At 36.2% G+C, this 17,004-nt stretch overlaps 1 protein-coding gene and 1 long non-coding RNA gene across 2 annotated transcripts in view; one reads left to right on the top strand and one right to left on the bottom strand.

Moving 5' to 3' along the window:
* Window positions 1-594: 594 nt before the first annotated feature.
* Window positions 595-17,004, top strand: part of afg2a (AFG2 AAA ATPase homolog A) — a 166,170-nt gene continuing 149,760 nt past the window's right edge. The window contains exons 1-10 of the mRNA XM_028460406.1: window positions 595-839; window positions 2,697-2,821; window positions 5,105-5,262; window positions 6,124-6,182; window positions 7,401-8,006; window positions 9,904-10,033; window positions 10,161-10,217; window positions 11,499-11,622; window positions 15,675-15,776; window positions 16,315-16,468. Of these exons, the coding sequence (XP_028316207.1) occupies window positions 695-839; window positions 2,697-2,821; window positions 5,105-5,262; window positions 6,124-6,182; window positions 7,401-8,006; window positions 9,904-10,033; window positions 10,161-10,217; window positions 11,499-11,622; window positions 15,675-15,776; window positions 16,315-16,468 (1,660 nt within the window). The 5' untranslated portion in view covers window positions 595-694. The remainder of the gene's footprint in view (window positions 840-2,696; window positions 2,822-5,104; window positions 5,263-6,123; window positions 6,183-7,400; window positions 8,007-9,903; window positions 10,034-10,160; window positions 10,218-11,498; window positions 11,623-15,674; window positions 15,777-16,314; window positions 16,469-17,004) is intronic.
* Window positions 10,731-13,188, bottom strand: LOC114471561 (uncharacterized). The gene is made up of 2 exons (XR_003674985.1): window positions 12,771-13,188; window positions 10,731-11,651 (listed from the first exon to the last, which is right to left on the bottom strand). It is a non-coding gene; the product is annotated as an uncharacterized LOC114471561 (long non-coding RNA).

Raw genomic sequence — 17,004 nt, forward strand, 5'->3', positions numbered from 1 at the left:
ACATGATAAAACATTCAATTGTTTTAAAATCAACAAGAACATTTAAAATCATCAGTAAAATCAATTCAAATAATCAGCAAACGCATTACATCAACAACATGATCAAAAATCTCTCTCTCAATCATATGCAGTAGAGAAAAAAAGTGCCTTTAACTTTGATTTAAAAATGTTCACATTGGATGCTGACCTCAGCTCTGCTGGCAGTTTGTTCCACTTCTTTGCAGCATAACAACTAAATGCATCATCACCATGGTTACTGTGAGCTCTGGTCTCCACTATCTGACCTGTGTCCATAGATTAACAGCTTTTTAAAATGTACTTAAGTACAATTAAAGTTTCTGATTTTGAAATATACTCATAAAATACAAGTACCCATGAAAGCAACTCAATTACAGTAACGTGAGAACTTGTAATCCTTTACTTTCACTTCTGTTTATAAGCTTTTCTGAAACAATTTTACACAAAAAAATCCCAATAAACTCTCATTTTTTATTTATTTATTTTTTAATCGAAACCGCTTTAAATTGATTATTTTATTAAAAAAAATATATATCGTGACATAAAACTTCCGCTCCTTTCGTCCTGGCATTACGGTAAAAGTAGGCGGGGCTGACCTCGAACCAGGAAGTGAGCAGCACGCCTCAGTGTTTACACACTTGGGCGCTCACGTGGAGGACTTAAAACTGTTGTAAAAATGTCCTCCAAGAAAAACAAAAGTAAATGTAAAAAGACGAGCGATGGAGGGAATGAATCATACGAGTCACTGGGCATCGATGGAGGAAACAGTGGAAAACAGACGAACGTTAACTGCTTCACTGTCATCGACTTCATAGAGGAAGGTAAACACGTGCGTACAGCGATGATGCTGATGCACAACTACACATTTATGGATGCACCGTTATGTTTTTAGTCTACATACAGTTTAATAAAGAAATATTTTGTTATATGTGTTTTAGTTTAATGGCAATCACAACTGGGGCCACAGACACGTGATTTTCTGATCCTAGGGGCCACATTATTAACATTAACATTCACGTCAGCATTTAGAATAATGACAAATCTGAGTATTAATACAGGGGGGGAATGAAGGCTTTTGTGTGTTTCTGGAGTCATTTTGTAGATATTTTTTTTTTTGTATAATTGCGTGTATCTGTAATGGTTTTGTGTGTTGTGAGTCATTTTGTACATTTTTTGTTGTCGTTTCATATATTTTTAGTGGGGAATGTGTGTTTAGTTGTCCTTTTTATGTGTTTTACTGTAATGCGTAGTTAGTCATTTTTGCATTTTTTTTTTTTTTTTTCCCCTCCTGTTCTCTGTTATTATTGTTGTTCTGTGTATTTTAGTTGTCATTTCGTGTTTTTGGAGTATATATATATTTAAAAAATCTGATATAGTTGTTTGTTTTTGGAGCAGATTTATGTATTCTTTTTGCATTTTTCTGAAATTTGTGTATTTTCATTTGCGCTTGGTCATTATGTGTATTTTTGCTGGCTTGTTTATTTTTCTGTGTTTTTGAGTCATTTTGCATATTTTTTTTTCTATTTTCTGTATTTTATTGTTATTTTGAGTTTTTGGAGTGTTTAGCATATTTTGCTGATTTATTTATGTAGTGGTTTCTGGAGAATATTTTAGTATTTTTGTTGTTTTGTATATTTTTCTGTGTTTTGGAGTCATTTTGCATATTTTTTCCGTTATGTTCTGTATTTTTGTTGTTTTGAGTTTTTGGAGTGTTTAGTATATTTTGCTGATTTATTCATGTAGTGGTTTTTGGAGAATATTTTTGTATTTTTGCTGTTTTGTGTATTTTTCTTTTACTTTGTGTGATTTTTGGTGTCATTTTGGCATTTTACTTTGGTGGCCACACAAAACTACACGAAGGTGGTAAAGATATGCCTTTATTCATCCCAATCTGGCTTATTATTACAGCAGCAAGGATAAATAAAGTTCAACACAGTGGCAATAAATACATGAAAATTATCCAAAAATAATGCAAAGTTATTATCATTCAAACATGTTGGAAAACTTATATTTTAACTTGTAGGTTGAGTAATTCTCTGTCGTCTTTTGCAACTTTTGCATCGCCCTACAATAGCTGCCTCCACTGTAGGGCTGCATGATTATGGCCAAAATGGTAATCACAATTATTATTGATCAATATTGTAATCATGATTATAATTATAATTATTAATCATGTCGGAGAAAAATCTGTATTTCTTTTGCACTACTTTAAAAAAAAAAAAAAAAAAAAACAGTGCAAACTGCAGCTTTAAATAAAGATTATACCAAAAAAAAAAAAAGAAATTAACCCAATAATTAAAAATGTACTAACTGACATCCTCAGGGATGGGTTAAGTGCAGAAGACAAATTCCAATAATGTACTAACATTACATGGCCAATTAAAGGCGAAAGCCCGGTTTAAATACACTATTACAGAGTGCTTTCATGAAATGCAACTGATTGGAAACAATTACAGCTCTCATCAATCCTCCAAACGACTCAAATTGGACGCTGGCTAATGGGTTAAAAAAGTTCCTGATTAGATATGTAGCAGAGCCCACATTTTAAACGTAAATATCGCCAACGATCAGGTTAATTTAATTGTGGGAACCAAATATGATGAACTGTGCAGCCGTATTCCAATGTACAGTATGTTCTCATAGTTCTTCTCTGCATTGTTTGCTCGTCTCTTCCACAGCTGATGACAAAACACCAAAAAGCTGCAGATCCTCATTGGCTCAGTTCAGCCTCAATTCCATGAAATCAGCGTGTTTGAGCATCGGTCGACCCGTCCTGCTCACTGGTCCCACTGGACAACAAGAGGTACTGGTTTTTAGTCTCACTTCTTTTCCTCAGCTGGGATACTAAATATTCCCTCCTATCTCCTTTCCTATCCACTTTTCCTTAACCCAGTGGATGACGTCACAGGGTACAGGAAAGGTCTTAGGAGACTTCCTAAAGGAATTAGGAAAAGGTGATAACATTTGTTTTGACAATCAGACACACTTCCACTAGGTGACGTAATAATCTGATGACCACAAAGGTTAGTGACGTCTGCCGTGGTGAAAAAACTACAAATTTCCAAAAATGGACTAAATGCACATTTATAACGCTTTCCACTAGGGATGTACAGATTCACTCAACTCCTGATACGATTCGATTCACGATACTGGGTTTACGATACGATTCTCTCACAATTTATTTTACAAAATGGGACTGTAGACAAATTATGACTGAAAAATATTCCATAATTTTATTTGGGAAAAAGACTAGAAAATACTGTACTATTTTCCTTTTATTTTTCATTGTCAAAAGAATCCCTTGATAAACTATTCAAAACAATGCAATTTAACTAAAAATAAATCTTGAATGAAATAAATAAAGGAATAATACAAATGAAGAATTCTGGTTCTATAGTAAACAATGAAAAACTGCATAATAGTTCTTTTTCTTTTTAAAAGTGCAACTGAAAGTGTATTTTGTGCCTTAACAATTGGACTTTAAAAAAAAAACAGTCTGCACTGTATTTATGTCAGATATTTGTTTGCACCAGCAGAGGGCGCTGGTAACCCAGTGGTTGGTTGGCATGCAGCTTTTCCAGCAGTGAAGAAGAGATGCTATGCTAGCAGACATAGCTATTAGAAAACCGTGACTTTTACAGATATTCACGTAATATTACAGATATTCTTTCAGTGCTAAAGGGGTAAGGAATCATTTATGAACATGTTTAAGAGTAGAAGGCGGCCAGAAAGAAAGTAATAGCAGATTCCGCCTGCCGCCTCAGCATTTGGACAAGAGAAGGATAAATATATAGCGCCCTCTGCTGTTTAAAAAAGTACTGCGATTCAATTTTCAGAGAATCAATGTGAACCGTGATACCTATGAATCGATTTTTAACTGCCTTACGATTAATCGTTACATCCCTACTTTCCACTGATATAATCTCAAAAATGACAATGTTTGAATGTAAATCAAAGGAAAAGAAGCTAGCAGGTAGGGCTGGGCGGTATACCGGTTCATATCGAAAACTTTTGGAACACTACGTTGCGCCGCGTTTCAGACCGGACCCTTTTCAACGTTGCACTTCTAAATAGGAAGGTAAACAGTAGTGCTCTGGTGTTAGCTATGGTGTAAATCATACGTGTAAATGGATCAGAAAGACACAATTATAAGCTCTGAAGCTGCATGTGAGCATGTGACTGCGTGCGCATGCCCCTGCTAAAGGAGAACAACACTCACAGACACAGAGGCACGGTTAGCTTAGCATGTCAGCAGTGATACACAAAACAAAAGAGCAAACAATCGCAATTTGTATTTCCTTTGACGCAGAAATAAGTTGTGGTGCAGCTGCAAACAAAACACTACCTTATTCACCATAACAAACCACCACACCACTGAGTATACAGCATTTGAAGCTAAAAATCAAGCTAATGCTAAAGCTAGCGCGGCAAAGAGCCATTGGGCTGCTGTTGCAAACTTGTAATTCTACTAGTGTGGAATTATTCTTTAATATTTACTCATCATGACAGTAAAATAGACCATCCTAAGTTAATCTACTGCATTAATTCATCTCTCAACCAGTAGAAAATGCTGTGAACACATGATTATGCATGAAAAAAAAATACCGTCATACACCGTGAAACCGTTAGAATTTAGAAAAATACCGTGATATACGTTTTTGGTCATATTGCACAGCTCTACCAGGCTACGAGGAACAAAAGGTAAACTAAAAGAACGTCACATTGAGAATGGTTTATCACACTCACTAATATGAATTATGTTATGTGAATAAAACATATTGTGGATACAAATATCTCTGATTCATTTGTCTTGAACTACAGAGTGTCTGTTTGTAGTCAGTTATAATCTAATATGTCTTACAAATGATAAGATATAAAGGATGCATCAGTGTTTCCTAGGCTAAAGGAGGTAATAAAGGAAGCATTGAGCCTCCTTTCCTCAGCTTAAAGAGAACTCAAACGCTCCTTATCATGGCCACCTTTTAAACAAATCCGGGGGTTAAGGAAAAGTGGATAGGAAAGGAGATAAGAGGGATTATTCAGGCGCAGCCTTAGATAATCTGTGGTTTCTTCCTCTGCTGCTCAGGTGTGTGTGGGATGGCCTGTCGCCACCTTTCCCAGTGGGAAAGTAGGACTTCAGAAATGTGCCGCGAACAACCTGAGAGTGAAGTCAGGTTGTGACGTGTTGGTTCAGCCCATCACTGGTGCTGTGCTCCAGGCTGAAGAAGTGCTGGTCTCCAGTAGGTAAGCTTTGTCTCTGGGGTCGCCAGATGCCTTCACGAAACAATTCACGCCCATTTTTGCTTCTTTCTTTTTTTTTAACCCTTTTTCTGCAACTCCACCAAACGTTCCATATTTTAACCTATTTTCATCACTTTTTCTTGCCATTTTTTTTTTTACTTCTTTTAAAGCATTTTTACTACATTACTCTTATTTCTGCCACTTCTCCATCACATTTCAATGCATTTTCTCCACATTTTTTTCACTTTTAAGACATTTTCAGCATTTATGAACCCGTTTACACCACTTACTCACCTAATGTCACATATGTTTACCCATTATTGTCACTTTTAACCTTTTTTTCCAGTATATTTCATGCTTATTTTTTGACACATTCAAGATTTGTCATGCCCATTAATTGCCCATTGATACTAACTGTTCCTACTTTTTAAATTACATGAACCCAACCCTCCATTTTATTTCTGATTAAAACAAGGATTTACATCTTCAAGATGACTATATACTATGGATCTCTGGCACCTTTATTTCGATGTAATTGAAACATATGTATTTGAAACATCTAAACATTTTTAGACATTCACCCATCAGAAGAAAAATCAATTTATTACTGCCTGATTTTAGTTTCTAATCCATTTAATGTAATTTTAAAATCAATGCAGCAGGTTTAGTGTGGTGTGGTGCTGCCACCTGCTGGAGGCACCGTGTAACTTCAGTGTAAAACCGTTTTATAACGTGGTGATCTTTCTTTATCAAGAAAGTTATGTTTTTTCCTTATTCTGGTGTTTATTTTTTAGTTTTTTATGTATATATTTTATTTGTAGTGGTTTATAAAACCGTGTAAACTCCTGTTTGAATGTGTTTCAGGTCAGGTGATGAGATCTTAAACACAGATGAGTTTAAGAACTTTTTTCTGAGGACTTTAGGTGAGTTCATCTGTTCATCTCATGCTTCAGGAAATAGTTTGTAGTGTTTTTAGTTGTTTATTTACATGTACAGGTTATTAATATAAAGCTTCACGTTACTGTTTTCTCCAACAGTCCAGAAAGAATATGTAATAAAGTGTTTTTTTACATTAATTCAGAACTATTTTTGTATGTCTTTTAATTAACCTTTTAAATGGTTTTGCTTGATCTTATTACTTTTATCTTTCATTTTTGATTAATTTTCATCATTTCCTGCAAGTGAATTTTGTGCATTTTTGTTGTCATTTTGTGTTTGTGTATTTCTCTGTCATTTTGTGTGTTTGTTTGAGTCACTTTGTGTGTTTTTTGTTTTATTTATGGGGTCAACTTGTGTAGATATTCCCGTTTTGAGTGTTTTTCCAAATCATTTAGTGTCTTTTTCTGCCACTTTGTGTATTTTTGGACAAAATTTTAGTTGTGTTGTTATTTTGTTAGTTTTTGTTGTTCCTGTTGTTCGATTTGGTGATATATCGCGATATTACGTCACGTGATTCTCGGATCAATTGTAAATGCATCTATATCGATTTTTTTGTAATTAAAAAAAAAAAAATATATATTTTTTATTTTTATTTACCTTTATTTAACCAGGAAAATCTTTTCCACTGCAGGAGACATTATAACTGAAAAATAAGTTGCGCTGAAACATGGGCACATTGACCAGCTTGTGTTTTTTCAATCAAATCTAAAAAGAAAGTACAAACTTTCTGCATTTATTTGTTGTTCTAGGCATAAATACCTCAGTGAAGTTGCACTAAAATCATGTTGCACTGAAGTCAAAGTTGATTTAAAAGCCACAGGCAGGTTGTATGTTGTTTCATTTATTTTAAGTTGTTGGCACATGACATGTTAAAGCCAATGTTTTGAGTATAAAATATGCCAATAGAATATATTTCATACATAATGTTCTCATGAAGGTGTCACATTAACAGATTAGTTGTTTCTTAAGTCATATATTTAAAAAAAAAATTGCAATAATTGCCTTATACTTTAACATCGGGATATATCTTATATATATTTGTTTGCATTTTATGCATTCTTTGTTAGTTTTGTATGTTTTTAGAGTTATTTTGTGCATTGTGTTGGATTTTCATATTAATTTTAGGGGTATTTATCTATTGTAAGAGTTGCATCTGGCACATCTTTTATCTATGATTAATTGTGCATTTCATCTTGTTCCAGTTGGGAACGTCATCCTTCCTGGGAATCTGATCAGCTTGAGTTACTTTGGGCGGGGGTGCAGCCTGATGGTGGAGACCATCAGAGGAGAGGATGGTGTTACCGTGCACAGATCTACATCATCACACCCTGACACAGACGTTTCCTCCGTCCTGGACTCTACTCCAGCTGACCTCTCTCTGCAGCTGAGCATGCTCCGTGTGGACGATAACGATGACTCAGCACCGTGCACTCCCGTAGAGGCCAGCACCCCTCAGCGCCCCGTGCCCCGCCCGTGCTCGCCCTCTGCTCCCTGCACTCCTTCCTCCAGCTCCCTGATTTCCTCTGCAGGGTCAGAGGATCCAAACACTGGTTTACTGAGCCCAGAGCAGCCGGAGAAGGAGTCCACAGCTCCACCTGCTGGTGCTCAACGTCACCACACCTTCTACTGCCTCTCCACCTCCACTAAAGTGTGTTTTACGTCACGGACTAAGCAGGTGGATCCTAACGCTGAGGATCAAAGATCTAAAGTCACCTACAGTATGATCGGAGGCCTGAGCGGTCAGTTAGACGTAATCAGAGAAACCATCGAGCTGCCACTGAAGCACCCTGAGCTGTTCTCAACATACGGTGCGTCTGCTACACATCAACAAACTAAAGGAAGTAGGGACGCACGATATTGGAATTTTTGGCCAATATTTTGGTACTTATTTGGCCAATATTTTCCTCCTCCACACCTGATTGCAGAGATCATTTAGTTACTATAGTGGAATTAATTAACAAACATAATTAGGGGTGTCCCGATCAGATATTGATATCGGATATCGGTCCGATATCAGCCAGAAAACGGATATCGGACTGCATCTAAAATCTCCGATATTATTATATTATATTTATTCAATTGTAGAATACTGTAGACATAATGTTGAAGGTTAAAATGTATGAAACCAACCAGTTAATAATAAATATGTCAGTTTTTCTCATCCCTACTGTTGCTGACTATTGTTGTCTGTTTCAGTAGCATCACTTAATCAAGCCTTTTCTAATATTACACACTACAAAATAAGTCATAAAAGTATGTATGATTTGTGCTGATATTGTATTGTATTGATATCGGTATTGGCCAATACGCAAGGCTGCAATATCGATATCGTATCGGAAGTGAAAAAGTTGTATCGGGACATCCCTAAACAGAATTATTCTGCAGATTCATCAGATACAGGATGAAGCTGAAAATAATGTAACATCAGTAATTATTCATTGTGTAAAACATGTCATATTTATTCATGATGACCTTTTTTTTCCAAACAAAACACTGAAGATACTTACAGTAGGGCTGGGCGATATTTATTCTCAAAGTAGTGATATATGATTATAAATAACATGATATTTTTAACTCGATAAAATATGACCAGAAAGATAATTCTGGGTTAAATTTGCTGATGCAAAATGCCACACAGGCACATTTATTAAAAAAAAAACAAAAAAAAAAAACAGCTGATCAATATGTGCCACTTTGTTTTTTTTTCTCCCATAAGGGACAGCACGTGTGAGTGAGTTCTGTAGTGTGGCTTGTTTAGTGGTAGATGTGTGTTAGAACGCACTCAGAAATTCATCTAACTGTGATTATGTTGTTCTGAGAAGTAACTCTTAAAATGAGTATTTTAATACAAAATAAGCTACAAATATATATATATATATATATATATATATATATATATAGATATTGTGATTTACTGTATCGCCAAAATAAACTAAATATATCTTGAATTTTTGATATATTGCCCTAAAATAAACCACAAACAGTAGTTAAATGTGTTATAAATAGGAAAATACACAAATCTGAAATGTTTTTTTTTTTCTTCTCATTATATTTAATTAATAAACTAACAAAACGCATTGATCTAAAATATTTCTATATGTATGAAATTAAACGAGTCATTTCTGAACACTCCTGGGACCCTATGTGTTTTCCACATGACTTTTTAAAAATTCCGTTGTTTTTTGTTTGGAAATATTTCTCAAGTTTATCAGAAAATATTAGCTTTTAACTAAACAAAGTAAATATTAATACTAATAATAAACAAAAAATGTAAGTCAAAAATAAAAAGGTAGAGATAAGTAGTTCTGACATGGATTATTCTGACTGCTCCTTTTTTAATTATTTAAAATCACTGCATTAATGTCACACATTTTCTCCTCAGGAATCAATGATTTACTGAATCTGAGCAGTTTTATTGAGTTTATTGAGTTTTTATCAACTTTTTTTTAAATTATACGCAATTCCGTTAACGTGGATATTATAAAACTCTAAAATACTTTCAATCTATTTCACTTAAAACACTTACTACCTACTCTAACTTAGTATTTCAGTGGTAAAAATGTCATTTTTTAAATCAAACCGTTTGTAAATGAGTAAATTCAGTGAATGTCCGATATCGATATTTTGCCGATAACATCGTGCATCACTATATTGAAGCTTTATCACTTAACTAACAGCTGTTATGTGTATATATGATTTAAACAGGGATCCCACCTCCCAGAGGAATCCTTCTCTATGGCCCCCCAGGCACAGGAAAGACTATGATTGGACGAGCCATAGCCAATGAGGTTGGAGCTAACATGACCGTGATTAACGGTCCTGAGATCATGAGCAAGTACGTGATACGGATTAAAAACAGCATGACTTCCTTGTATATAATATATATGTTGTTATTATTATTTACATCCTCTCTGTAGACGCTCAGGGACTGAAAAATCACTTTTTTGTTGATGTTTTTATAGATTTTATGGTGAAACTGAAGCGAGACTGAGGCAGATATTCACCGAGGCGTCTCAGAGGTAATTCACTTCTCTTTTTAGTCTTTTTTTTATCATTTAATCAAACCTTTATTTAGATTGAAAACATTTATTTGGACACAAAGTGAGACTGTAAGAGGGACATGGAGGTGGTTGATGAAGAAATCACACACTTTCATATGAAAACAGTAAAAGTTGTACAGTCGTTGAAGTGATTTGACCCCTTTCTGTTATTATGTTACAGGTAAGGTGAATATTTTGTTTGTGTATTGTTGTCATGCAAACCACTTTGTGTTTGTGTGAGAATTTAAAGCCAGTTTTGCAAGAGAACAGGAAACAACAAAGGAACTGTGTGTTTTTCTTGTCATTTTTTATGTTTTTCTTTCATTTTGTGTGTTTGTTGTTTTTTTCGTGTGCTTTTTGAGTCACGTTGTGCTTTTTGTTGTTGTCCTTTTGTACGTTTTCCTGTCATTTTGTGCATTTTTGTTGCCATGTTTGATTTTTGGAGTCATTCTTGTATATTTGTCCCGTGTTTTTTTTTGTATTTTTCTGTCATTTTGTGTGTTTTTTTAGTCACTGTGTGTTTTTTTTTTTTGGTAGTTTTATATTTATGGGGTGAATTTGTGTAGCTATTATTGTTTTGTGTGTTATACAAATTATGTAGTGTGTTTTTCTGTCGCTCTGTATTTTTTGGACCACTTTTTTTTTTTTTGTGTTGTAGTTTTTTTGCATATTTAGTTTATGGATTTATTTGTGTTTATTTGTGCAATGGTTTTGTTTATTTTTTTTTGTCATTTTCTGTGTTTGTTTGAGTCACTTTGTGTGTTTTTGTTGTAGTTGTATTATTTATGGCGTCGATTTGTGTAGCTATTATCATGTTGTGTGTTTTTTCAAAACATTTAGCGTATTTTTCTATACCTTTGTGTATTTTTGGACTACATTTTTGTGGTTTTGTTGTATTTTTTGGTTTCTGGATTGTTTTTGTTGTAATCTTTTGTATTCTGGGCTCAATTTGTGTAGTTATTATGGTTTTCTGTGTTTTTCAAATCATTTAGCGTATTTTTCTGTTGCTTTGTGTATTTTTTGTTAGAAATCTTAGTTGTGTTGTTATTTTGTGTGTTTTTTTCTTGTTCCTTTATATATTTTTGTTTGCATTTTGTGCATTTTTCTGTCGTTTTGTGTGTTTTCTGAGTTCTTTTGTGCATTGTGTTGGGTTTTCATATTCCTTATTTCTTGAATTATAATTTTTGGGGGATTTATTTTCAGATACCCATGTCCGTCATAATGTAACAAACTCTCTTCCTGTTTGGTGTGATCTGACAGGCCTCCTGCGATCATCTTCATTGACGAGCTGGACGCTCTGTGTCCGAATCGTGAGGGAGCTCAGAACGAGGTGGAGAAACGAGTGGTGGCGTCGCTGCTCACTCTGATGGATGGGATTGGCTCGGTACGTGTCCTAGGCTCCACCCCCTTTAGCTGAGTGTTTGTAGAAGGAAACGCATTAGGAGAATAATCACTTGTGTGTTTATTAATGATCTCATTAATCTGAACGTTCTGAGATCATCTTAGATGACTATTTGTTTTCTGTGCAACTCAATCACTGAGTTTCTGTGACTCTGGATCCAAGTTTGTGTGGATTTAATGAAAAGCATCAAACTCAGTCCAGGGATCGGCTCCAAAGATCAAATCAGGGCCAAAGCCAGGAAAGCAGATACACCAGAGGATCATCCAAATGAGAATGTGGAAATAACACAGGAGTCACTGCAGCTACACGTGGACACGGTATGCACAAAATTACTCCCAAAACAGACAAAATGAGTTAAAAAACCCACAAAAAAAACTCAAAAACGAAAGAAATATACATAAAATTATGACAAAAAGGCAAAAAAATTACTCTCAAAACGCACAAATCGACAACAAACACATACAAAATGACAGAAAAATATACAAAATAAGTCAAAACACAAAAAAGAAAGAAAAATTACAAAATGAAGGGAAAATACACAAAAATGACTCCAAATACGTGATATGATTAAAAAAAATGCACAAAATTACTCCTAGAACGACAACAAAATCAGTAAAAAAAATACAAAATTAGTAAAGAAAAAACACAGAAAAGAAAGAATACACAAAAATGACTTCAAAATGTAATATGACGACAAAAATGCAAACAAATTACTCCCAAAAATACACAAGATGACAGAAAAACATTCAAAATGACACCAAAAAGTTCTTTTTGAGATTGGTTGTATTATTAATTGATTAATGTATTGAACGCTAGGCTAAAAAACTCAAATAAAAAGACAAATAAGTAAAAAAAAAAAAAAGACAACATGACAAAATGCACATAATAGCTCCCAAAACACATAAAAAAACTGCAACAATACAAAACTACAACAAAAAAGGTACAAAATGACTCCAAAAACACACAAAACAACAACAAACACACAAACTATCAGACAAAATAACCCAAGACACACAAGACAAATGCTTAAATACACATGACAAATGACAAAAAAACATTTCAAAAGACACCAAAAAGCAGTTTTAAGGATGATTGATATTATTAAACCATTTTTAGGAAGAAGGAAGTACCTTATTGTACGCGAGGCTTATCGTGCAGTAACCACACCCGTCAGAAAACTCCAGCTCCTCCCCTGGGGTGTCGTTATTCCTGTGAGTTTGATGAGAAAAAGATGATCCACAGCCTCAGCGGGAGGATCAGTGAATGTGGCCATGAGGCCGCCATGTCTGCCACAGCTTCATCAGCTTTACACAGTCCTGCGTCCTCCAGGCAGCCAAAGGAATGATGATGGTGCACAGACGCACCAACAATAGGCCTGTTTTCCACATTAAACTCTGAAAAGCTGATAATGTTCAGCACTGAGCCAACCGCAGCCTTGATCTGAGCACAGAAACTCTCTGAAGCTCTAAAGAATGTCTTCACAATGTGACAGCATTAGAGACCAGGGTCAGAGGCCGTGTTTACGGAGCTTCAGCTTCAACGTGTCCTTCCATCAGACCTGTTTTTATTGGATCCTGTGTCTATCAAAGAGCCAAAAAACATGAGGTACAATGATTATCAAAGCTCCAGCAGTTTAAACGGGTCAACAATGTTGAAATATAAGTTAAATACTAGAACTGCTAGCAGTTATGAAAGGGGGCCAAACCTTCCCACGCGACTCGGCCCCCAGGTTTTACGAAGCCCGTGGAAGTACGTCACGAAAGATGACGGGCTTGGGGCGAGCATCAGGACACAGGCCAACGTGCCGTTTGCAGTGTTGTAATAGTAATGGGTGTGGCCCAGCCCTGGTGATTCAGTGCTGTTCAGGAGTGGGCGTGGCCTATGTCAGAAGATGCAACTCTATTTAGAGAACACGTGGCTATAAAGTTTATGAAGATGTGATTTAAAATGTGAAATTTACTGGCCAAAACATGTTTGCACCCATTATAGCGCCACCTAGTGGCGTACTTTTTGGTATGGGTAGTCTTTGTGCTCTTCTATATGTACCCTGTAAATTTCTCAGATCTCAACATACAGTAATACTTGAGCAGAAATAAATATTTGTTGTTTATGTTGTAATAAGCCACACCCACTTTGACCAATCGTCAATAACTTCGAGATATGGCCTCAGGAGTAACCCAGGGTCATAACCACCAAATTTGGTAAAAATCGGCCTTGCCATTTAAAAGCTATACATTTTCCATATTTGCAGCGCCCCCTAGTGGTATACATTATTCAAATTTGGCTCATACCCCCACAGTCATGCCAACCAAGGATTTCAGATTTGGTGGTGTTAGCATTTATTTTGATCCATATATGCAACAGTTCGCATTTTTATAGCTAGTTACAAAACTTTATTCGTTAATAATTTGCGCATATTTTGAGCGAACAAAATTCTTTACTCAACTTACGATCAGGTCCAACTGAAGACTCTACGTTCCAAGTTTCATGCTGAGTTCGAAAAAGTAGGTTTTCCAGGTTTCGCGATTTTGCGCCAACACAGTTTTAGGTGGAAATGGGCGTGGCCTAGCCCAGGTGATTCAGTGCTATTCAGGGAATCTGTGGGAGTTATAGGCCACCTGCCGGCGGACATATGTGAGTTTTTGTGTTGTAAGCTGAGGGGTCTGGACCCACCCTCCGTTTAACCGCATGGGTGAACTCTGGACGCGCTGCTATGATTTTTTTGAGAGAACAAGCACCTCATTCATGCTTTTATATTTAAATAGTTCCTTAAACTTTTCCAAAAGCGCTGCAGTATTTAATCAGTGTTGTGATCAATTATAGGTGAAATTGTCTGAAGTCATAATAAACAGACAAGGCTTTTTTTTTTTTTTTAAAGGTTTTCAGCGTTAATTTTTTGAATGTGATATTTATTGCCTAAAGTGTGCAGATTGAGGCTGATATAAATGTCATATCCGTATGTGTTTCCAGGATCTCTGTTGTGTAGTTGTTCTCAGCGCACACAGGGGGGCAGACGTCACCTGCTTGGTAGCTGATCCTCTTCCATAGAGCGTTTAAATGAGCTCCTATATATTCACACGTTCAAAAAGAACATGTTTTGCTCCACTTCTGATGTGAGGATGCTGATTTTCATTTTGGAAAAGCTTGTTTTCTCGTTTGACCTCAGTGGGCGGGGCCTCCGAAACCTGAGGACATAAAGGTGCAGTCCGTGACTCTCAGATCCTCTCTCCCCCTCCCTTGCTGCTCTCTTGCCCTCCCTCCAACTTTTCAAAGCTCCCTCAGAGGAGCTAACAAGCTAACGTTAGTCCGACAGCAACATCACAGTAATATAACATTCTCTGTTAAAAGCATGTTACTGCAGCGCTTCTCTCTCTATGTGCCACACCTCAGCAGCAGCAGCAGCAACAACACGTGTCACTTAGAGCAGCTACACCTCAGCTGCTGCACACACAAACAACACATACACCACAGAGTTCTAGTGTAACATTTACAAATCAAGCATAATGTAAATCAAGCAGCAGTAATTACATTTCAAGCAGAAAAGTCACCAATTCCATCTTCTACTCCTCCAGACCATACACTGTAAAAAAATACGGCACTCCAGCCCGGGAAAGGGGCGGGGCCTGTGAGCAACAGCTGTCAGACAGCCCATCAAACACAATCCTGGCTTTGATTGGTTCTTTTTGCGTGGTCGTGGTGCATTCTGGCAATCTGCCAAGGCTGCAGGAGCAGCAGGGGGCGGGGCTCAATGAGTGGTTTTTTCACACAAACTACTAGTTTCATGTACAGCTGTCCTTACATAGTGACAGCTTTAGCAAATATGACTAAAGGTTACTTTTATAAGAGTTGCAGACTGCACCTTTAACAAGTTAATGATGATTGAATTCAGCCGCCGCATTTATCAACACCTGATCATGTGTGTTTCATAAATCACATGTTGGCCCTGTCGTACCACACAATGTGAACTCAGATTTACCTGAGGGCCAGTGTGTCAGATTTTTTAGAGTTTCCTGCTCCGTCTGTTCCTCCTCCAGGAGGGTCACTGTGGGCAACTGTTGGTTCTGGGGGCCACAAACCGGCCTCACGCTCTGGACCCCGCCCTACGCAGACCAGGACGCTTTGACAAGGAGCTGGAGGTACATTTCATGTCTTTCTTTCAACATACGAGCTCTTTTAACAGCCATTAGCACTTTTTCTTTTTAGGAGTGTCACTGTTTAGAACAGAGACAAACAACTTTTATCACAAAATGGGATTTTTTGATCCGCATTATCAACATTCATATCAGCATTTGGAAGAATGACCAATCTCAGCATTAATAAAGGAAACAACAAACGGTTTATTTGTTTTGTTTTTTAAGTGATTTTGTGTTGTTGTTTTAAACCTATGGTCCATATCTGGTTTAGACATTTTTTCCTTCTTTTTATTACACTTTATTTTACAAATAAAATAAAATATTATTATTATTATTTAAATATTTTAAATAAGTTAGATTTTTTAAATGAATTTATTTATTCCAATTTTTATTTGCACTACCACTTAATAAAAATGCTAACTACAATAATCAAACTCTATTTCTGATGCATAAATTACACAATAAGTGTAGTTTAGCCTGTGTCGTGTGGATTTCGTTGTCGCAGTTACTTTCTATTTGACTGATGGTGAGTGTGTGACAGGTGGGCGTGCCCGGTGCTCAGGAGCGTGCAGATATTCTACAGAAGCTGCTCAGGGCGGTGCCATGCGGCGCCACGTCCCAGGAGCTGACTCAGCTGGCGGACGCCGCTCACGGATACGTAGGAGCTGATCTCGCCGCCGTGTGCAAAGAGGCAGGCGAGTAAAACTCTGAGAGGAACGATGCTTGATTCAAACTTTTTAAAATATGACTATATAATGATGGGTAAATAATATCTGATTTGTGCATCATGCAAAGGCTTGTTTATGTGCTCATCTTTACAAACAAATCAAAGTTTTCTGTTTGAACTCAATTCTTAAAGGGATCCTCCACTGTTTTTACGAATGTGGCTTAAAGTCTTTGAAATATCTTTATTTGTTGATCTATGTCTAACAAAACACATTATTTTTGCACCATATTAATTTAATTAACTTTTAAAAATGGGACTACTTTACACTTTTAGTCTGCCTATGTTCCGCCATCTTGAAATCACGTGATTGATAATGTCACACGGCCCCACTGTCTGTAAACATCTCATTGTTTTGTATTGGAGTCAAACATTCAGCCTGATTTTTAGATCATTGAGCAGCTTTTTCAGTCAAAATGACAACTTGTGCTGCTTTTAGTTGCTCTAAATAATCAGGAAAAGTTAAAGATATCTAAAGAGGATAAAAATATCTGTGATGGCATGATG

This window comes from Gouania willdenowi, chromosome 10, assembly GCF_900634775.1.
Source record: "Gouania willdenowi chromosome 10, fGouWil2.1, whole genome shotgun sequence".
NCBI lineage: Eukaryota > Metazoa > Chordata > Actinopteri > Blenniiformes > Gobiesocidae > Gouania > Gouania willdenowi.